At 39.6% G+C, this 23,880-nt stretch overlaps 1 protein-coding gene across 1 annotated transcript; it reads left to right on the top strand.

The window, feature by feature from the left end:
• The first annotated feature begins 103 nt into the window (after positions 1-103).
• Positions 104-23,233, top strand: LOC147267576 (macrophage-stimulating protein receptor-like). Its single transcript, XM_086200609.1, has 21 exons — positions 104-693; positions 5,364-6,660; positions 8,588-8,764; positions 8,863-8,985; positions 11,469-11,639; positions 12,677-12,837; positions 13,400-13,535; positions 13,645-13,781; positions 14,065-14,244; positions 14,512-14,611; positions 14,915-15,133; positions 15,215-15,361; positions 16,246-16,399; positions 16,575-16,664; positions 16,752-16,967; positions 17,055-17,135; positions 18,299-18,480; positions 18,568-18,677; positions 18,852-19,017; positions 20,530-20,666; positions 22,229-23,233. The coding sequence occupies exons 2-21, from the start codon at positions 5,455-5,457 to the stop codon at positions 22,458-22,460; spliced, it is 4,125 nt and encodes a 1,374-aa protein (XP_086056735.1). The 5' UTR covers positions 104-693; positions 5,364-5,454; the 3' UTR covers positions 22,461-23,233.
• Positions 23,234-23,880: the final 647 nt, after the last annotated feature.

Here is a 23,880-nt window from a genome sequence, read left to right as displayed (position 1 = left end):
TTTTCAATTTCACTCAGCCTAAAGAAATTCAATTCATCTGCATACGCTGATGGTGCCATGGCCATTATTCAAAGCTATTTTCAGTTTTAAGGGAGCAGGTCCATTGCTTCTGGAGGAGTACATATAGACACCTAAACAATACTTGTGTCATGCTTCTTTGGATTTCATGTCTTGGCTCTATTTTGTAGGCTTGGGAATGCTCCCATTGTGATAATAGCACTTCCTCTTTACTTGTCTCTAAAATATACTAAGGAGTAGGGTCATGAGGTGAAACACATTAAATTAGAGTGAGATTAAATTCAATTGATTCTTTCCAAAGAGGAAGTAAATGAACGAAACGGGTTTACCATACAGTACGTAAAGAGCATCGCAGTTCTAGCATAAAATGGTGGTAGCATTAGCTAATAGAAAACAGGTTAATTAGTGTGTGTGTGTGTGCGCGCGCGCGTGTGAGAGAGGCGCTGAGGGGGCGGAGCAATGGCAGCATCGAGCCGGATGAGGGTGGTGGTGGACTGGGAGCTGACGTTGGGTCCGAAATCAGCAGCTTTTATATCCCGGTGCCCAGAGTTAAAGCACATTTTAGTAATACTTACGTTTGAATCTAAGGACAGATTGCTCATCCGTCCTTGCGTCACGGCGCCAAGGCAAGAAGCAGAAGCGGCAGTGGTTGTTTCCATCCCTGAAACCTGCCAGGTGAGCTTTTTACACAACAGCATTTGTCAATGGCACTTACGAAAATAATTAATAGATTAATAATGACGAGAGAGTTTGATTATATTTATAGAAGAATTATCCCATATATCCTATAGTAGAACTGGCTGGCAAAATAAATGTCTGTATACTCCAGTAACTTCAATTGTTTTGTTTTTTGCCCCCCCCCCCCCCCCCCCGTGCATTTGGTGTGAAACTGTTACTCCTGTGATAAATCGTAAAGAAATATGTGATATCACTGATTATAATGTGGACAGTATGAATGATATTCTGGGATATTGCTAATTATCTCTCCTAAAGCATAGTAAGCAACACTGACAAAATTAGCAACAATGAGTGCGAAAGATCATTGAGCAAGTTGTTGCTCTGTCTAAACGTTCAGGTTTTGTGCAGCAGCAGGATCTAACAGGAGCTTGAACAAGGGGATAAGGTAGAAAATATGACCAAAAGGATGACAAAAAGGCAAGAACAGATAATGTCTTAGGCTGAAGTAGATGCTGCTTCTGGGATTTGTAGAATTGATTTTTTTAAATAGATTTGGACTTAAGTTGACACATCCACTTCATTTAGCCTATTGCAGGCTGATTGTGAACTATGCCGTTCCAATGAGCCATTATCATATTATTTCCTATAGTTTCAAGATAAAGTAATTGCTTGGCTATTGTTTCTCTCCCAGCACTGCTGTTGGGTTTTTACTGGTTTGGGATGCAATTTCTGCCACTGTGTCCTTGGTGTGCAGTAGCTGTTGAAAAAAGCTGCCTGCACAGCAGCCTGCCGAGAGCAATCCCTGTAGATATCTCCAGTGATTGATGCAAGAACAATACTCTTACCAATTAAGTCAGAAAAAAGCATATGAGCAAGGCACTGACCTAATAAGTACCTGCATCCCCCACAGGCCTTCCCAGAGGTTGTTTTGGCAAGTATTCAATAAAATTTGATTTTTGTCACATAGATTCATATTGTATTTTCTTTATGTATTTATGTGGAACACCACACATTGACTAACACCAATTTGATGTAATTGTATTACTTGACTTTTAACCCAGAGAATAAAGTGCTGTAGTCTTTAGTCAAACCTGTATAATAAATAGCCCAATTAACGACAACCATTTTCAAGCATTTGTTTGATTAAGCATGAACATGAAGAAAAGGTAATCAATGGCATTTCTATGTATGCCCATGTCCCTCTCACTTTTGACCTTAACCCCCCATGGCGCTACAAATGTTAAACTGTAACACATTAGTTCTATAAATTATTGATGTGAAGGCATTATTAGAAATATTATTAACTTAAAGCTTTCTGTAGAAAGCAAAAGTATAATTTTTTTGAAATAGTTTCACACAAAATAAAATTTCCCTGCTGCTAAATAAAGTCAACAGAGTAGATGAGATTCCATGACATGAGCAGATAGGCCATTTTATTTTAACATAAAAGCACTTGCCTTCCTATGACCACTGGTCCGTGCACATCCTTTCCCTTACAAGGCACGTAGTGGTTGTGACAGGAATGTAAAGTAGAGAGGCCAGGGTTTGTGAATACAGCTTTACTGTGATGCATCTGGTTAATGATCCACCCAACAACCTGTTCAGGATGACAAGCTCTTGAGTTTTAAACATGGTTTCATTTGGTTTTGTGTTATATTGGGACTGACAAATTTTGACTTGACACATTTGGTGCATTAACACTGCCTGTTGCCACCAGGCCTTTGCAACATTTACATGTCTAGTGAAAACAAAGGATTAACCAGCATGGACATGACTACACATGTATGGATGATCCATGCAGGATGTCATAATGAAAACAGCTTTATTCACTGTCTACAGTGCTGAGTGCTACCAATACAGCTCTCTGTAAACATTTCTGCTCACTCTTTGTGGTGACTCACAGAAAGCTTTTCTATTTATGACCACATTTACTTCCAAGATAATCTGGTTCACCCAAAAATATGGATGTTTATTACCTATCATTTATGATGATAAGACATTTAGGATTACTTTCATGGTACACAGTGTTAAAAGATTATCTGTTTTCCATTTGCAATTGCAAATAGCACCACAAGGCAGCACTTCCCTTTTCTGTTTTGTGTGCTCAATGGAGGACGTACTGTTCAGTAGTTGGTTTAGGCTGTACTATCTGTGCACTACTGCTCATGCATGATCTTAAGTTTAAGCACTGTAGAGTTGTTTCTTTTATGATCAATGCAATCAATTTACAATAGAATGAAATAGCAATGTGAAACCACCAATGTCAATTTTGTCATAATTTCTAAACTAACCAACGAACTCCTTACCCTTGTTAACTACCCCATTCTGCTAGCTTTCTCATGTAACGGTTTTCTTTATTTTCATGACTTTTTACATTGTAGATTCTCACTGAAGGTGTCAAAACTATGAATGAAGACATATGGAATTATGTAGAAAACAAAAAGGTGTGAAATAACTCAAAACATGTTTTATTTTTTAGATTCTTTAAGATAGCCACCCTTTGCTTTGGTTACTGCTTTGCACACTTCTGGCATTCTCTTGATGGGCTTCATGAGGCTGTCACTTGAAATGGTTTCCAACAGTCTCGAAGGAGTTCCCAGAGATGCTGAGCATTTGTTGGCCCTTTTGCCTTCACTCTGCAGTCCATCTCATCCCAAAACATCTCAGTTGAGTTTAGGTCAGATGACTGTGGAGGCCAGGTCATCTGTCACAGCGCTCCATCACTCACCGTCTTGGTCAAATAGCCCTTACACAGCCTGGAGGTGTGTTTGTGGTCATTTTCCTATTAAAAATAAATGAGATTAAAAAATGAAATACTGAATAAATCCCCAAAAGTGTCAGCATCAAAGCAACCCCACACCATCACACCAACTCCTCCATGCGTCACGGTAGGAACTATGCATGTAGAGACCATTTGTTTACCTTTTCTGCGTCGCACAAAGACATGGCAGGTGGAGCCAGAGATCTCAAATTGTGACTCATCAGACCAAAGCACAGATTTCCACTGGTCTAATGTTAATTCCTTGGGTTTCTTGGCCAAGACAAATCTCTTTGTCTTAGTAGTGGTTTCTTAGCAGCTATTCAACCATAAAGGCCTGATTGTCTCCTCTGAACAGTTGATGTAGAGATGAGTCTGCTACTAGAATTCTGTGTGGCATTTCTCTGGGCTCTAATCTGAGAAGCTGTTAACTTGTGACTTGTGAGGCTGGTGACTCGCATGAACTTATCCTCAGCAGCAGAGGAGAGTCTTGGTCTTCCTTTCTGGGGATGGTCCTCATGTGAGCCAGTTTCATTGTAGGGCTTGATGATTTTTGCGACTGCACTCGGGAACACATTCAAAATCTTGGGGATTTTCTGGACTGACTGACCTTCAGTTCTTAAAGTAATGATGGACTTTCATTTCTCTTGACTTAGCTGACAGGTTCTTACCATAATATGAATTCTAACGGTGGTCAAATAGAGCTGTCAGCTGTGTACCAACCTGACTTCTGCACAACACAACTGATGGTCCCAAACCCATTAAGAAGGCAAGAAATTCCACAAATGAACCCTGACAAGGCAAACCTGAGAAGTGAAAACCATTTCAGGTGGTGACACCATGAAGCCCAAGTAGAGAAGGCCAAGGATTTGCATTGCTGTCAACAAAGCAAAGGGTGGCTATCTTTAGGAATATAACATATAAAACAAATTTAGAGTTATTCAACATTTTTTTCTTTGCTACATAATTCTATATATGTTGCTTCATATATTTGATGTGTTCATTAGGTAGCTACAATTTAGAAATTAATAAAAATAAAGAAACACTATTGAAAGAGAAGGTGTGTCCAAACTTTTGACTGTTGGTGTATGCCCATCCATCCATCCATCCATTTTCTACAGCTTGTCCTGTTAAGGGTCACGGGGGGGCTGGAGCCTATCCCAGCTGCCTTTGGCGAGAGGCAGGGTCGCCAGTCCATCGCTGGGCCAGCACATATAGACAGACAACCATTTGCTCTCACAGCCACGCCTACGGTCAATTTAGAGTATCCGATTAACCTAGTCCCCTCTCTCATGTCTTTAGACTGTGAAGCTTGAAAACCCACGCAGGCACAGGGAGAACATGCATACTCCATTTAGAAAGACCCCAGAACCTTCTTGCTGTGAGGCAACAGTGCTAACCACTGCATCACCACCCTTTGGCTTTTGGGTAGCTTTTAAAAGCAACTCACAGGATGCTCTCTAAATGAAGTCCTCTTAAAAGAGAACTCCTTCAAGCTGTTCCACTAAATAAGAAGATTGAAGTGGCGATATAAGCTTAGTTTAACAAAAAGAAAAGACTGACTATAAATGGGAATAGTCCATTTCTATTTAAAGGTGAAACATTCAATTGCAGATTGTCTCTTGTATAAAAAAAACAATGCAGGTGTTGAAGCTTAATGTGCTGGAAGTCGTTTCTTGTTTGAGATGTGTTATTGGAGGTGCTATATGTATCTCCTCCTTTCCAGTATTAACACTAAGCTAAGCTAAACTAATCATTCATCTGCTCATCAAACTTTGTAAATGTATTCCTTTTTAAGAGTTTTTTGAAGTATTAACTTTCAAGCTTATGTTCCTCTTATCATTTTGTTGTATGATAATTTCTAAGTGTGACTTTACCCGTGTCTACTCTCACATTCATCTTCATTCAGGTGTCCGTGTCTGTTATCAAGGATGCTGTTGTGTCAACTTCAGACCTGGAGGTAACCCAACCTTGTCTGTGCTGTTGCCCCCTGTGCAGAGATGGCCCACTGGAGCATACAGTGGGGGACATGTGTCTGGCTCCAGACTCTGCTGGCCTTTGCCTTGGCCAGCTGTCCTTCAGTGGCCCTAAGTCCAGTCAACTTCTCTGTGGTTTACACCATGCCCTTCTTTCAGGCGCGGGGCCCCATCCAAAACATAGTCAATAACTCATTCTACCAGGAGGTGTATGTAGCCTCTCAGAATGTGATCGAGGCTGTCAACAGAAGCTTGGAGAAGGTGTGGGAACTTCACACTGGGCCGGTTGGAAGCCCACAGTGTCAAGTATGTGATCTTTGCAACATTGACAGAGACCCCAACTTCCTGGAGGACACAAACAATCAGGTCCTGCTGTTGGATACCCTCTTTATGTACTTGTATTCTTGTGGAAGTTCTCAGTATGGTGTGTGTTATTTCCACCAACTCAACTCAAATGGAGAGCCACCTTCTCTCTCGAAGTGTTTGTTTAGAACGGATTCCAACTCTGATGCCTACTGTCCAGACTGTGTTGCAAGCCCTCTTGGTACCAAAGTCACCATGGTGGAGGAGGGTCAGACTGTTTACTTCTTTGTTGCCACCACTGTCAATGAAACTGTGACTCAGCGTTATGGAAGGAAGTCTATATCAGTTCGTCGACCACTGGCAACAGAAGATGGTTTCTACAGTGATGTACATGGCCTGACCGTGCTTCCTGGCCTGCGGAGGACATATCATATTGAATATGTGTACAGCTTTTTCACTCAGGAGTTTGTCTACTTCCTCTCAGTTCAGAGAGAGAGCCCAGATCAGGACTCATCTCCTTTTCAAACCCGTCTCGGCCGGCTCCCACGGAATGAATGGGAGATGAAGCGGTATCGCGAGGTGATCTTGGAGTGTCGGTTTGAACCAAAACGCCGGAGAAGGAACGTAGCCAGTGAACCCTACAAAGATGTGGTATACAATGTGGTCCAGGCAGCTCACTTTGGCAAAGCAGGCAGGGAGCTGGCAGAGGAGTTAGGGGCAGAGGAGGAGGATGACATCCTCTATGGGGTTTTTGCCGTCACTGATGACAGTGGAGTTACAGAGCATGACTCAGCCTTGTGCGCCTTCCCCATGGACAATGTGAACAAGGCAATCGTAGATGGGGTGGATGACTGCTGTGAGTCTGGACCAGAGCAGCTCTCCAGAGGGCTCTGCCACTTCCAGCCCTGTGAGAGTTGTCCACATGAGGTCAGTCTGCTCAAACACAATTCTGTTTTCCTCAAGAAATGATTATGATCTCAGATATCTTTGGTTTCCTCTGATAGCACATTTAAATAGTAAGGTCATCTCTGGGTTCCCAATGGTTAGAGACTGAGAACTCACCTAAACATGCGTTTTATGTATATACATGCAGATATGTACGTTTTCACTCATAATTATTGATGTTAGTATGCAGTTATCTTGATAAGGGCTGTCAAATAATACACCCTATAGGTGTTGAGCAACAAAATATTTAGTCTCAACGTCCGTAATTATTGACTAGGTATTAAGCAAAGAAAGGTTATTGACACTTTGTTATGACTGGGTAAAATGAATGAAAATACTTGATTTGATTTTAACATGATTAAGGTAAGGTTATATAAATGAATAAAATCAAAATTTTGCTCATTTACTGATCTGTTTACTTAGATTATATTTGTTCAACACTAAGGTCTAACAATGAAGGTGCAGATATTTCTGTTATTTGTTCCATGGTACCCCCTGCAATAAAGCATTATGATGGAATTAGTTATATAGTAAGGGAATTGAGCATTGTTGTTGCTGCAAATTTGCTGAGATGGCTTAAACAAACTATATAAATTTTTAAAAAATTAATGGATGACTTTTAAGTGCGAGCAGGCTAACTTCTTCACCTTTGGATGTAAGCAGTCGAGCTGTTGTTTTGCCAAGTTAACATTCCCCTGGCTCCCGGCTTGCAGGTACAGCAATAGGGTGGTATTATTCTTCTCATGCAACCCTTAGTAAGAAAACGGATTCCCAAAATGTTAATTGTGAACTCTTCTCCATATTATATCAGTATAGCATGGTGTCTTATAAAAGGGTGACTATGGGCGATGAGCACCTTGAAGCCACTATCTATGCAGTCACTGAGATGAAGCTGGTTCTGGAGGTTATTTTAACATTTATTTTAATAGTTAACAAGTTTTTTTAACAGTTAAGTGATTTTTTTTCTGATCAGATAGGAAGTGTACTTTTCAGCTTATTTCCAGCTCACTAAGCACATTTTGCCACTACTGACAAAAATAGTGATGAGTTGGGATTGTGGCCAGACTTCTTATTTCATATTTAGTCAAATTAAACCCTTGCTTTTAGCTACTTTAAGAATGTCAACATCCTATAAATTCAAATTATTTAGTTGCTGTTATAGAACTTTGTACTTTGGGACAAAAATAGATTTGACTGAGAAAAGGTAAAAAAAAAAAAGTGGAAAATTCAGCTCTGATATTGTATTTTAGGAAAATTGGGAAAGTTCAATACAGTTACCTCCCGTATTTGTGTTCCGAAAACTATTCCCCTGAGGCTTCTTCATTACATTGCTCTCGGCTGCTGGTCTGAATATTGAGGTTCGCCAAAAATACTAAAATCCTGGTTCTACCATTTCTGGACAGGTTGCCAGGGATGATCATTTAATTAAATATTTTTTGTATACTAGCTATCAAGTTCACCCATCATTTTTAGGTAAGCTACATGTAATTGTAGGTGGGTAGAGGATATAGGTCCTTCAATGTTTTTCTTTGTACTTTCTCCACTCTCAATCTCTCACTTCTTACCTCTCACCTGAAAGCCGCTGGGATAGGCTCCAGCCCCCTCGCAACCCTTAACAGGATAAGCGGAAGAAAATGGATAATCGCCCAAGCAGTAATTATCCAATAGGAGGCTCGTACCTATTTGCTTTGTTAAATCCAGGTGGTGACTTTTTTGGCCAGGCAGTGTATATTGGAGTACTACAGGAAGTCATGTTCATCCTCTTGAATGTATCCTCATGCCACCTGAAGAAGAATTTACATCTATTAATTTAATGATATGATAACTCATTTTTTTGTTTGATCCATCATTGGCTTTTCTTTGTTTTATTTTTTCCGTATCATGTTGCCGCTTGTGGACTTGCTATTAGAGCATGGAAAACAATGCCACATGCAGAGACCATCCAACTATGGTGTCCAAGCCCTACTATCGCGTAGACCTGTTCAACAGGCAGATGACAGACATCCTGCTCACCTCTCTACTGGTCACAACCATTGAGAACAAGACTGTTGCCCACATCGGCACCTCTGCAGGACGACTGTTGCAGGTATACAGCACAGATAGATAACAAATTCATTGAATCCTTTAACCACTGATTGTGATCCCTTGTTCATCATGACACCTCGTGTGTATGTGTATTTTCAGCTTGTGCTGACAAGATCGAGCCCCGTTATCTTTGCTAACTACTCTTTGGTAGAGAATCAGAGGGTGTCAGCCATTGCTGCCGTTTACTCATCAGAGTATCTCCTCTTCGTGGTTGGAGACAAGGTACAGAGGAAGTTACAATTTATCAAATGCATACATATTGTTCAGTGGATGATATTGTAATGTGATATTAGGCAGCTTGTGGGCCCAAACAAATGCAGGTAACGCCTCAGTACAATTACAAGTTCTTTTTGAATATAGATGATTGTGTGTCAGTGACCCCAGATGCTTTTGAGAACAGAAACCTCAAATGCAAAGATGAAGCAGAATTGCAGATTAAAATAAATGGATTTGACAAAAATTCAAAATATCAAAATACTGAAATAATAGTATAGACACTAATCGTATACTGGGAAGGACACTAGGACATTTGACAAGAAAAGAACGGAACAGGTGATTCACCACCACATGAAATGAGAATTGAGCTTGATCCCACTGACAACACAGAAACAAATGGGAATATATGAGGGCAGGGAAAGATGTGATTGGAAGAGACTCACAAGAAACAGGGCTGTAACTTACAAAGACTGAGGTGATTCTGTCTGCTATCTCCTTTACCAATCCACTATTCCTTGACCCTGATGGAAAACATCATGGAATCAAATGAAAGTGGATAGAAGTCGGGAGGTGATAAGAGAAGATGGTTGCAGTGCTGAGAGAATCCGATCACACTTCACTAAGCAACGGCATGTTATTGATATGTTTCTGCCTCATGAAACTACAATGTTCTGTAAATGGACAATAAAATGCGCTACTTAGATTTTTCACCTTTTTTGTACTGAAAAATTTACTACATTACCAAGGTTGAACTTGAAATGACAAATGTGAAACAAAGTGATGTTATGATGTTCTGAATATTTGGTCACACTTATCGTCCTCTCAAACACATTCATCAAATGGGTTCTGGATATGAATCTAGGAAATGATTTACAAATACACATTTAAAGTTTTAATTTCATGCGGTTGCCAAAGTAATGTCTCACATCATTTTATAGCAATTGCGCAATGTTCAAAATTCATCTGAGAGTACAACATGTTTTAAAATAAAAAGAAGCATAATAGCCGGTCATAAGACAAAAACAAATATATTATTCATATATCTCCTCAATGCATATTAACACACAAGTTTAATATGGTAAACATGTTTTTTCTGGTTTAGATTGATTTTTATTCCAGTTGCTGATGAACAGAACCTGGATTTATATTTGTTTATTCACAAGAAACTACAAAAAATATTAAAAATGTTTATAGTATTATTATTATTATTATTGTTATTATTATTAACAACAACAACAACAATAATGATTACCACTATCATCATCATCGTTATAATAATAACATATCATCATCATCGTTATAATAATAACATATCGATCAAAAGGGAGACTATGATCACATAAAGTAAGAGTCCAAAATCAACAATCCACACTGTCTTGTCACATCTGGGCAGTGACAGCTACCCCACTATTCTAACAACATCTCTATAAGGGACATATAAGACCAACATTAGTCTTGCAGGGCAGTGTCCATTACTTTTTCTTATATCAGTCCAGGGTCTTGGTAATCAATCAAGGAAACATTGTGTTAGTGTTGGACACTTCTGAAACATTTTAAAAGCTTTACTTTTATGTCTTATGCAGTCTGATGTAGGAAATGAGATGCGGGCACAAGTATTGACTCTAATCACAAATAGTGTTTTTAATGGGGAATTAAGGTGATGCTGTCAGCTTGCAGCTGTAGTAAGATATCATTTTCTTCCAGTTTAACAAGTAGCAAACAGTGATTTCTTCATGTATGGTAGGCACTCTGCTCTTGAAGAAAAACTGTTGGCAATCAAATGTTCAGATCAGTAGCTTCACCTTCATTCCATCCACCATTTTAGGTTTGGTTTGAACCAGTGGCTGCTGAACCAGTTGGTGTTCAGATGTTCAGAATTAAAACATGAAGTTGAATCATTATTATTAACAGGATAATAATTATTATTAACAGGATAATAATTATTATTATCAGGACAATAATAATTAAACTTCATTTTAAATTCTGAACATCTGAACAACAATCTGTCTGGTTCCGATGCTCAAAATTAAAACATGAAGTTGAATCATTATTATTATCAGGAGGGTCATTTTAATTATGTTTTAATATATTTATGATATTTATTAAACTTGGGATCTGACCCTGACCGATGCTGCTGTTTGAGGAGGCTGCCGACCTGCAGAGGCTGACCTGCACATTATTTGATTTGTATTATTTACACTATTTTTATAGTTAATTTATATAGTTATTTTTTTTATTTTAAGCTTGTACCATCAGGATATAAATAAGATTCGTATTATAAAAAGATGAGTTAAAATTTTGGTGGGACTGGATTTTGGTAGAATGAGAAGTCAAGTCAATTTTATTTGTATACGCCAAATCACAACAAAAGTTATCTCATGAGACTTTACAAGTAGAGTAGATTTAGCATCACACTCATTCAATTAATTCACATTGATCAGTCTTTCCTAGGTCCATAAAATAAGCTCTAAATGTGATCTCTGCTACAGATGTTTCAGGTTCCCCAGAGAGGGCCAGGATGTCAACACTTTCTGACTTGTGCCATGTGTCTGACTGCCCCTAAGTTCATGGCCTGTGGCTGGTGCTCTGGAGTGTGTTCCTGGGAGAATGAGTGTCACAGTTGCTGGAGGAATGAGTCCTGCCCTCCAGGCATCACTGGGGTTAGGTTTTGTCCTGTGACTGTGGCTAGAAATAAACCTTTGTATAATTTCATAGAAACATTTCATATCAAGATGGATGCTGTGCATATAAACTGAGCAAAATGTAAAGAAATTTGTGTTTGGTAGATTATTTCTTTGTTGTAAAAGTGCTTCTTGGCAATAAATCTTATACCCTTGGGAAGCCTGTTTATTTCCTTTTTAAATGGTGCCACATTTGTAAGGAACATGCATTTGAGAATTGAGCAGCAGAGCTGAGTGTGTTGGTTGTGCCCATGTAAAATTTGCCAAATATTCTCTGCCAATGCCAAACAGCTTATTGTGGTACTGAGATTCTGCAACCAGTGACAATCCCATATCTCTGCAGTCCGGGATCGAACTCTATCCTCCAAGATGACAATGCTTTCCCCGCAGAGCAGGGTTTATCAGAGACTACCTCCAGAATTTAGGAATGGAGAGGATGGAATGACCTGCCAGCAGTCCTGAACTCAACCCCACTGAACACTTGTGGGATCAGCTTGGGTGTGTATTTCATGCCAGAGTGACCAACACAACCACGTTGGCTGACTTGTGACAAATGCTGGTTGAGGAATGGGATGCCATCCCACAGCGATGTAAGACCAGCCTGAGAAGGAGGTGCCAGGTTGTTGTGCATGCGTATTGTTCTTCCACATACTACTGAGGCTCCTGTTTTTTAAATGGATAAATTGTTAAAATGCCATTATGTCTTGTTTCTTCAGACTTCAATCATCTGATCCATCAAGCACCAAACAAGAATCAATGGCAAAATAAACTGTCTGGCATTGGCAGAGAAGTTTTGGCAAATTTTTCATGGGTGGAACCCACTTACTCAGCTCTGCTGCACATCCTACAAACGCAGGTTCCTTACAAATGTGACACCATTTAAAAGGGAAATAAACAGGCTTTCCAGCGGTATAAGATTTATTGCCAAGAAGCACTGTTACAACAATGTAATAATCTACCTAACACAAATGTCCTTACTTTTTGTGCTATGGTTATATTCTGCTTTATCAATGCAGTTCTTCCCACGGACTGCTCCCCCTGATGGTCAAACAGAAATAACGGTGTGTGGGTGGGAGTTCCAGTCACCCTTGAGACCTGCTATTACCTCCAGAACCCACCAAGTCCGACTAGGACACACCGCTTGCACCGTGCTTCCATTCAAAAGCAATAACACACAGTGAGTCGCTTCAGTAAAGCGTAGTAACGACGTGTTGGTAACGTCAAAGTTGTAACGATAGTCAAAGTAATTAGTTAGATTACCCGTTACTGAAAAAAGTAACGCCGTTAGTAACGCCGTTATTCCCATCATTGGATATGAATACTTGTAGTATCTAGGGCACTGAGAATGGACTTTATATTGAAGTATAAGAAGTCATGTGTCCAGCAAAAGCTTGAAAAATATCAGTATCATTACAAGTTATCAAAATACTAGGGAGAAGAATGAGTAACTGTGAACTTTAGGATTCTCATGTGGCAATTATGTCTGACACAGATTGTAGTATTTATTAGCTTAAATTCATTACTCTCAATACTTGTATGGAGGGTATATTTAAACTCACCACAAATATCAGCCTCATTGTCGCACTCAAAAGTTTTAATCATAAACATTAATTTGTTAGCTAGAAACCTGCATTTCAGATGCATTAATGACATGTTCAATAGAAAATGACTTGTCGCCTAATGTAGTTTCAGATGTTGACTCTATGTTTGATTTATATTGTTGATATGCTGCTCTTTAGCCTAGTGTGTAAGATCCGCTCTGCCTCCACGGACCTGTTGAAACCACTCAACATCACGGTGGAAGTGCATGAGGAAAAGGCGGAGGGACGCTATGCCATTGACGGAGAGGCAGAAATGCCAGGCTTCACATTTGTGGTAATTTTTTCAATCATCTTTCTGTACTTCCTCATTATTACATCACACAACAACATATTCTTCATTAGCTGATCTAGATTTTTACCATACTATGATAAACTCTCTCCAGATTCCAAACATCACAGATATCCAGCCCAACTATGGGCCTCATGTCGGGGGCACGCTCATCACAGTGACTGGACCTCACTTGGATGCTGGAAAAATGAGAAGAATCACGCTCAATGATGTTCCCTGTCCTATAAAGAGGTCTGGAAATGAAAGTTTTACCTCACCTTGAACTTTTGTAAAATAAAAAAAATTGCCTTTAGTTTTGTGTAGTCGCTCTACCTTTGAACTCAGATCTTGATCAGAGATCTATTCAGTAAACTTGTTCTGACTTGTGTGAAATAATTATGCCTTTGGAAAATATAACTCCTAGAAATGTTTTGCATGTAGACACTGACTCAAAGTTTTTCTACTTAGATGTCACCTAAAATGAAAGGGTTACTGAAACATGAGAGATTAAATCATAGCCCATATTTCTTTGCAGAGTCACAAAGCCTATAGGCAATGTGTCCTCCATCATCTGTCTGTCCCAGCCCATCTCAGAGGTGAGGGATGTCCCTCTCAGTGTTTTCATCGACAAGTCTCCTGTTCCCACCACAAAGGTGTTTTACTACAAAGAAAACCCAAAGATTACAGCCGTCATGCCTGACTGTAGTTTTGACAGGTAGGCCAGTGACCACTCAAGGAGAAAGAAGTGTTATGGAAGGGTTCATTTGACAACATTGGCAAATAAAAGGTACTCGTAGTTGTTTGAGACAGACACATGGGTGGAGTTAAAAGATGGCCATTGTAGAGAGTAGGAAAGCTTAGGGTGGGTTTCTGAGGCTAACAAGCACCTTGAATGGAGTATAGTGCAATCTGTTCTTAATTCCATATGTCTTTTGCTTGATGTAATGAAAATATGCTCATACTTGTCTACCTGTATCTGTAGGGGGTCCAAAATTGTGATCGAAGGAGAGAACCTGGATTCTGTTTACCGCACCATTGTCCGCTTTAAGCCAAATGAGAGCCACCTGAAACCTGTGACAAGGGTATAGCATTCATCACAATGTACAGTTGACTCATTCATTGCAGTAGAGGGATCGTCACAACAGACTTGAATCTTCTATTCGGAATTAAGATTTTTATTGCATTGTTTTTGTTTTGCATTTTGGATCAAGGTTGGTTCCAGATTAGTTCTAGTGTCACTGCATCTGCATCATTTTGCACCAGTGAAGTTCAAACATCCCAGTGAAAGAATAAGACCACAGATTTACTTTATGTATTTCTAATGTCATATATTCTCATTTTAATTAGCATTTTATGTAAAGTATGATTATACTGTTTTGTTTCAGGAGTGTGTTGGCAAGTCTCTGCCTACGAAGATGGAGTGCATGACTCCTATATTTCACAGGGATGAGACAGAGGAAGGAGAGCTTTCTTTCGACATGGATGGAGCTTTGGGACTTTGGAACAAAGAGTTCTCCTACCACCCTTATGGTGAACCCATACCTTTTGAAACCGAGGGACACGTGCTCAACTTGTATCCTGGGTTTGATGAAGTGTCGCTACATGTAAGGGATAGCTTTGAGGGTATATATAGTTGAACTGACTAGCGGAATGACATAAATCTGATATATTTATTTTCCTCAAAGCATCAGAAGCTGAACCTAGTGAGCTCTTGTATGACCATCATCATGACGGTGGCGGGTGTTGACTGTGATGCTAAAGTCCTAGATAATGAGATCACCTGCAGGATCCCCAAAAACATGACAATCCCCAGTGAGGGGCTACCTGTGAAGGTTAGTCAGGCTGTAGTACTTATGTGGAGCCAGCACACAGCCCATCAACTCCAGATAACACATTTATATTGTTTTTGATTGTATAGGTTATATCATGCAAGTGGAGTTTTCAAGCAGCCATTGTACAGGACATATAAAAGAAATGCCACTGTAGCTCTATTGAATATCATTTATACATTTAATACTGCCTGAGATAGTAAACTTTGACACTTAGTACACATTTATCTCAGGAATGATTGTAATGTAGCATGTCAGATTATATCTGACAGTGTGAGAGTTGACGAAATTCAAAGTCAATAAAATTATTGCTAGCGAAAAGACAGCAACTAGCCTGCCATTGTCCAAAGTAACGAAATCACTCAACGTCTCTGCCATTTTTAAACTTAAGTGTCTATTTAAGAAATATATAATATGTGAAATCGTGAGCTTTAGAGGCACTGACTGCTGAAATTATTAACAGCAGTTTCCCTATATTTTTCAACAAGTCAAAGTATACTTTTCAAAATCTCAAAATATTTAAGTACATTTTTTTCAATTCTTGACATCACTTGGATTATTTAGAAAAAAAACATTACTCATGCTGATCCTAAAGACCTGTCACACTGGGACTTACAGTACATGTTGTGTATTTGAAGAAGATAGGAGTTACGTAACAAAAATGATTCATTTGACTGCTGAATTTAAATTGTTCAGATAATGCGAAGATGGATTTAGATTTTTAATGAATTTTTGTATGCTATCACTCAAAGAATATATAAACCTTCACACACCGAATGTGTCAGCGAGATGAACGTAAACATCTTACAACATACAGTGTCATCTTTGGTTAGTAATGAAAAGAGTCTGCTAAAATAAAGGAAATCACCATGTTATGTGTTCTTCAGATCTCCATCAATGGGGAAGTCCACAACGTTGGCACAGTGCTAAGGGTCAGCAACCACTACATGGTGGGAATTGTTCTGGGGATCCTGGCAGCACTGGTGGCTGGGGCAGTGCTAGCCTTTGTTGTCATGAAACACTTAAGGAAAAAGAAGAAAGGTAGGCTGTGTGTACCTTGGTCACATTTGTTTATACAACAGTGCCTGGTGGGGGGTTGGTGTGTGGTAGGAATTACACAAGTTTGTCAACTAGAAAATCCTTTGTGTTGCATAGCACGTACATTTGTTCTTCATCAGTGGTTGATGATTAAAATGTGTTGTGAAATATTTTTCAGCCTCCATGGTGGAGACCCGCTTGGCCCACAGTGCTAACCGCTCAGGAACAAACATTGTGGAGTTGTCTCCTGTCGGGGACTACAGGAGAGGTGACAACACTAGAACACTATATTGCTAATTTGCCTCTGACACCCTCAACCTTCCTTAATAACACTCTTTCTCCTGGCTCCTTCTAGTCGTATCATTGAGTCCCCCCACTCCCCTGGTTGGGCCAGTTGTGTTTCCCAGCCTGGCCTATGCTGCAGGAAGCATAGACCCCACCCTCACCCCGCTCATGCCCCCAGAGAAGATCTCCATCTCAAGTTTTAGGCCAGAGCTTCTGGAGGAGGTGAAAGACGTTCTTATTCCTGCTGAAATGCTTATTGTGCAGCATCATCGCATCATAGGGAAAGGTAAGAAACCTGGCAGAACCCTTTATGGATCCATATGCTCCCTTTTACCTTTCCTTTTTCTTTCTTTTGTGTTTTACTTTACTTCAGGTCATTTTGGGACAGTCTATCATGGCTACTTTACAGACCAAACCAGCCGAGAAATCCACTGTGCTGTCAAGTCTTTGAATAGTGAGTTATAATTTTCCTCATTTTCCTTACACGCTTTGAAGAAAGCTGTGGAATTTATTGCTGCAGGTTTCAGGATTTTCTCTGATTTCCTCTCATGGCTTGTTATTAAAGGACAAGTATGTAGAAATATAGTTACACTTAGTGGTGAAATGTAATTCCTCTCTGAACATGCTGAAGAACCAACAGTGCCCTACATCGTGATTTGTAGATTCAGATTATTGCAAGTAAACATTCAAACAATTATGACAAAAGACACAAGTTGGATATCTTGCTGAAGGACAAGTAATCGGAAAGGAAATACCTCTGCCAAACCCATCCATCTATCCATCCATTTCCTGCCGCTTATCCTGTTAAGGGTTGCAGGGGGGTGGAGCCTATCCCAGCTGGCTTTGGGCGAGAGGCGGGGTACATCCTGGACAAGTCAAGACAAGACAAGACAAGGGCCAACACATAGAGACAGACAACCATTCACTCTCACAGCCACACCTACAGTCAATTTAGAGCATTCAATTAGCCTGGTCCTCTCTTGCACGTCTTTGGACTGTGGGAGGAAGCCTGAGGACCTGGAGAGAACCCATGCAGGCACAGGGAGAACATGCAAACTCCACACTGTGAGAAGATCCCGTACCTGAGCTGGGTCTTGAACCTGGAGTCTTCTTGTTGTGAGGCCACAGTGCTAACCACTGCACCACTGTGCTGCTCAGCCAAACTAGTATTTTTTAAAAAAACAAATAAAGAAGAAGAAGAAGAAGAAATTTTTCACTATGTTTAACCTTTAAATGTAATGGATTCCTCCTTGGCTCATGGTATTCTGGTACATATGTCAAAAATCACTATTTTACATAATCTTACGAACAGAAAAACAAACAAAAATACGGCACAAACAGTAGGCTATACCTTAGATTGTGCTTTGATTGACAAGTTGTGACTATGTCAGTTGGGGCAGAAGCAGAGCAAGGCCCTTAGAAGTTGGAGTGGCATCCTCTGCAGAAGCCTCTTCAGCTTCTAAAAACAGACAAACAAACAAAAACTACTGATCACCTAACCTCCTAGGCATAAATGCTATAATGTACATTTGTTATTGTGCCCAGAACCGAGAAAGTATTTTGTTCATTATTTTGATGAATTTTCACTTTTCATTGTTCATCATTGTGTTTGATTAGGAATAACAGATGTGGAAGAGGTGGAGCAGTTTCTGAAGGAAGGGATCATAATGAAGGGCTTCCATCACTGCAATGTTCTGTCTCTGCTGGGCATCCTCTTACCACAAGAAGGGCTCCCTCTTGTGGTTTTGCCATATATGAAACATGGGGACCTGCGGCACTTCATACGCTGTGAGAAAAGGGTGTGTTTTCACTTGCAAATGTTAACTACCTAGAAACCTTTGTAAACCTGTTTTAATTCAGTTGTTTTCCTGTGTGGATTTACTCAGAACCCCACTGTCAAGGATCTGATTGGCTTCGGGCTTCAGGTTGCTAAGGGGATGGAGTATTTGGCTCATAAGAAGTTTGTGCACAGAGATCTAGCAGCACGCAACTGCATGTGAGTCACAGAGATGTGCTCAGAAAGCATCTACTCATTCACTGCCAATGGATTAGATTTAGTTAAGGAAGATGTTTGTGAGCAGACAATTGATTGGAGGTTCTTGTATAGTATAATTATAATATAAACTATATTATAATATATAATATAAGTATAATTTTCTTCTGTCCCTAGGCTGGATGAGTCATATACAGTCAAGGTGGCAGACTTTGGCATGGCCAGAGATGTATTTGATAAGGAGTACTACAGTGTCCAGGACCATAGGAAGGCTAAACTACCTGTCAAATGGATGGCCATTGAGAGTCTGCAGACTCAAAAATTCACCTCCAAGTCAGATGTGGTGAGTAGTAAATCTGAAAATCCTGATAGTATTCTCCACACTGGACTTTATTTACAGCCAAAAAGTTGTGACCGTCCAAGGTTGACCCACCATGAGTGAGCAGGTTGGGAAAGATGGTATCAGCCATTGTAGAAGCGTCAAGTAAATTTGAAAACAACCTTGTTTAAACAGAAGTCGTTTTTTTTTGTGATCTCACAGAGAATTACTCCACACCACCCACAATCCTCAAGAGTATCAGCGATGTCTCTGACTGTTAAAAGCACTGTTACCCTGGAAATGACACCTGACCAGTCAATGTCAGACATTTTAAATTTCACAAGGTCCCACAATCATTTGAGAGAAACCTGGTTGCAAAACCACAATTTCCCTTTCTGATGAGAAACTTGTGATATTTGGACATTATTTTCTTTGACATTGCTGACAAGTTACCCAGTGACAACAAAATTGGTCAGTTGGTCAGGGAATGTAGTTATTTAAAAAAATTCTGGGTTAGAAAGATTGTTTGCAATGCCGGGGGCGGGGGGGGGGGGGCAGTTCTTTAAGTCAAGATATACGCACAATCTTTTACCTTAGTTCTTTTTTCTGTTTCCCTGTAATTCAAATTAAATACTTATTGTCTCTGTTCTTTTTAGACCCTGTTGTAAAACTCTTCATTGAAATCATTTTCCAAAATGTAAATAGAAGAATTGAACACAATGTTGTTTTTCTGAGACTGGAGCCACTTTGAATGTGTGCAGTCACTGTTGAACACACTGTTAGGAAAGAAGATACAATTGAAGTCATGTGGGTCATGTGCCGGGGTGCAAAGTCTGTAGCCCTAGACACATGGCTACAGGGGCCACAGGGGAAAAAATTTAAATCTCTGACTCAATCAGTCTTTGTTATTTGGGAAAAAGTCCCTTCAGCAGGAATGTCCATTGTTGTGGCTGCCATAACGGCTGGCCAGCTTCAGATGTGCAATCTGCTGAATGAAACAAGTTGAGCTTCTGTGTGAAGGCAAAAGGCAGATAAGAAGATTCTTTCTTAGTTTATTTTGAGAGGTTGCAAGTTGCAGTCATTACTGGGATACATAGTAACAAGTACAACAAAAGAAATAAGATGATGAGCCAACACACTTGATTTTCTGCCAAAAAGGTAACAGTATTTATTTTGTCCATGCTAGTTGTTACAAATGCAGCATAACAGGTTCCATGGTGGAAGACACACTCATTCTAAGCTAAGAAAACACAAGCATTGATGATTGTACACAGATGAAAACATGTTTATAAATATTATTTTCTATTTCTAACAATAATCCATTCCAATTCATAAAAATTGGACCTTTGTCTGAATTCAAGGCTGTTTTCTTGCCCATGATGCAGAATGCTTAAGGTTCACGAAGGAGTGTTTCTTATAGGTACACATTTACAGATTCTTTAATTTATCTTTATACAAGCAAAATCAAATGGCAGCATGATAGTTATCAAATGCATTGATACTTGGTTTGTATAATTCTCATTCCTCCTAATGCAGTGGTCCTTTGGTGTGCTGATGTGGGAGATGCTGACCAGAGGAGCAAGTCCTTACCCAGAGGTGGACCCTTATGATATAACCCACTATTTACTGAAGGGCAGAAGGCTTCCCCAGCCACAGTACTGCCCTGACCCTCTGTAAGTAACCAGAAGATGAGTATAAAATTGCACACTTTTTTTCTAAAGAATAAATTTAAACTTGGTAAATTATTCTCTTATGCTGCAGTGGCATATTGTTATTTTACAATTATGCTAACACAGATTAACAGTTACAAGACAGGGGAGAATTGTGGTCAAATGGTCACTCAGTAGTGAGAAATCTGTAAATTGTCCACCACTTGTCATTCGGATATAGTTAAGCAATGTCCTTCAGTAGTTAAAATGTACACACCTCCACTCACATGAATACACAGGACTAAATGGCAAAAACCCTTTTTTTGTTGTTTTATTTTGTTTTTTTGTCATTTGAGAAACATTTAATGATAAATCCCACGACCTGTAGGCCCACTGGTTAAAAAGAGTGCTAGAGAAAAGATGAACCATTATTACTCCTTGTCCTTCAAGGGTTTGTTTCACATCTGGTCAAGTGTCATTCTCTGAAACCATATAGATGTCCTGGACCACTGGAGCTTTAAACACTAATTAACCCTTCAACACATAGCCCATTTAATTACCCTGCATAGTGAGGGATTCTCAGGATGTTCTCATTGGTCTTTTTGTACTTATACCTATGAAAAGTAATAAACTTTAATTTGTGTAATTTTGTTTTTAACTCCTACAATCATTAGACAGGAATGAGAAGTTGGAACGTATGCAGTCTGTCTGAGGACAACAGCGGATGTTTTGGGCAAGATGTCAGGACATCTTCAGCTTTTATTTATTTCTTTGAATTTGAATCCAAACCATCATCTTTGCCTAACCAAATGTTTTGATATCTAAACATATCCAGACATTCATTAACCACAGTGTTGTCACAGCAAATATTGCATTTTCCCAGAGAATAAAAAGAATGTCTGGCATTTTGCTTGAGGTTTTTGTTGCAGAAGTTCTGATCACTTTTCTTACAGGATATACTATATGTATTTTTATGAAAAAAGTTATGCATGTTTCATGAGGATACATTGTCTTTCAGCTCTTGTTGACATTGGGCAGAGTATTCTAAAAGTATGTGGTGAGTCGGGTACACTCAGTCCTCAGATGAGGTGTATTCAGTGGAAAAAGTTTTCGATTTTTCAAATTGTAAAATGGTAAATGGACTCAATTTTATATAGCGCTTTTCTACCTTAGCGGTACTCAAAGCGCTTTACAGTGTCATCTCATTCACCCATTCACACACACACTCACACACTGATGGTGGAGGCTGCCATGCAAGGCGCCAACCTACTCATCAGGAGCAATTATGGGTTCAGTATCTTGCTCAAGGACACTTTGACATGGTCACCGGGGTCGAGGATCGAACCAGCGACCCTTCGGTTGCTAGATGGCCACTCTACCCCTGAGCCATGCCGCCCAAATTTTCAGGCTGGAAGAATGTAGAAATGCTATGTGTCAATAGTGATTTAAGTGTGACATTTTAGCAGTTTGCAAAATGATAACCCAAAGCAAAAACCATTATGGTGCATACATTGTGTGCTACCCTGGAATGTAGTTGATTAATTGGCCATTCATTCTTCATTCAGACAGTGTATTTTATTTTCCAGGTATAGCATTATGCTACAATGTTGGGACCCTGATCCTGAGCTGAGGCCTAACTTTGCCACATTGGTGTCGGCTGTCTCCACCATCTTGTCTGGCCTGGAGGGGGAACACTACATCAATCTTAATGTCACCTATGTTAACTTGGACCAACCTCGGCCATACCCAGCGCTTACTGAGTCTGCTGATGAATATGACTCAACAGATATGGAAGACTCAGGCTCAGTGTCCTCCTGATCCATGGCTGTTTCTCCCCGAAATTTAACTGGTGCTAATACTAACAGCACAAATAACTTTGCCAAGTTTCATCTGTGTGTTTTACCTTAAAGCATCTGGGTTACAGATGGGGCTCTGTATGTGTGCATGGAGGTAGTTGTTTATATAGGACACATATATTGGAGGTCGTTCATCTAAGCTGCTGTTTGACTTTCAAAAATGGTCTTCTTTGAAGTATTTATTCAACACTTATTGTGTTTATAGTATCAGTTCATATAATTTTTCCACTGGTATCAAAAAAATTCAGTATATAAGTACAACTCGCCTTTTATGTAATTTGGGGGTTAATTAATGTAACTTCTGTAAAGCTAGCTTGCTCGCCATGCAAACAGTGTTGAGATTAAGTCATGATTAACTCGTGAGGTTCAAACTTCAGTGGCAAAGGGGGGTCAAACAAGAAAGCATATTTTATCTGTTGTTTTTGTTTTCTGTCTTTGTGACATGTAGAATCTGTCTTTGAATGTTTGCAACAGTGCTGAGATGAGTGGACACTTAAGCTCACAAACCATTTGAAGTTATATGTTTGCTTCCTCTTACTACCTGCACCAGCAGTGCCCATGTGTATACCTCTCTGCCACATTTGCTTTTAATCTTTTTGCAGCCTATTGATTGTTCTTTATATGTATATGTATATTGGATCATGTGTCTGGAAGGCAAAGAGGTTGACCACATTGTTCCTGAAGACATGCAACATCACCTTTTTGCTTGTCCTGACAAAATGTCTGAGCTGTTGTAATAAACTAAAATATTTATTTGTTTATAGCACTGGACTTTGAGTAAATATGAGGCTTTATGCATCGTATGTGTATTCTTTTCTCCCAGTTTCTGTTAAGGTGTTATATCACTTTGATGGCATTCATTCAGTTTTCCACTAGAGGACAGTATTGTGTTTAAAGTCCTCTGCTGCCACTTCTGCGCTCCTGAAGGTGCTCACCGTAACATGGATGCAGTATTATTTATGTGGTATTTTTTTGCACTAGCCTAGCAACATGAATTACCCAGGTCTTCTCCTCCTCATCTATTGAATTCAGCCAATTAGCCCTCCAAATGCCACATATGATATGAAAGAGACTTGAAGCACAACAATTCAATTACACATGATTTCCTCCCTTCTGTCTCTTCAGCTTTGGTTTTCCTTCAGACATTTGACTAGAGCACTCCTTTACAATTAAAGCAGCCCGAGAAGCAGCCAATGCTGACAATTTGACAGTTTCACAAATAAACCAAACAAATGTCTCCCCAATCAACAATAGTCACTCCCTGAGCTCCAAGCAGACATCACACCATTAACACACTTCCCCACATCAGAACCAAAGGGAAATAAATGTCAAAAAGTTTCCTCTTTTCCTTGCTGCCAAGAACAAAAGTCAATCCCCATGTG

Source organism: Aulostomus chinensis, chromosome 3, assembly GCF_037954235.1.
Source record: "Aulostomus chinensis isolate RoL2024-O1b breed Wild chromosome 3, RoL_Achi_v1.0, whole genome shotgun sequence".
NCBI classification, from domain to species: Eukaryota; Metazoa; Chordata; class Actinopteri; order Syngnathiformes; family Aulostomidae; genus Aulostomus; species Aulostomus chinensis.
This window is presented reverse-complemented; position numbering and strand designations above follow the sequence as displayed.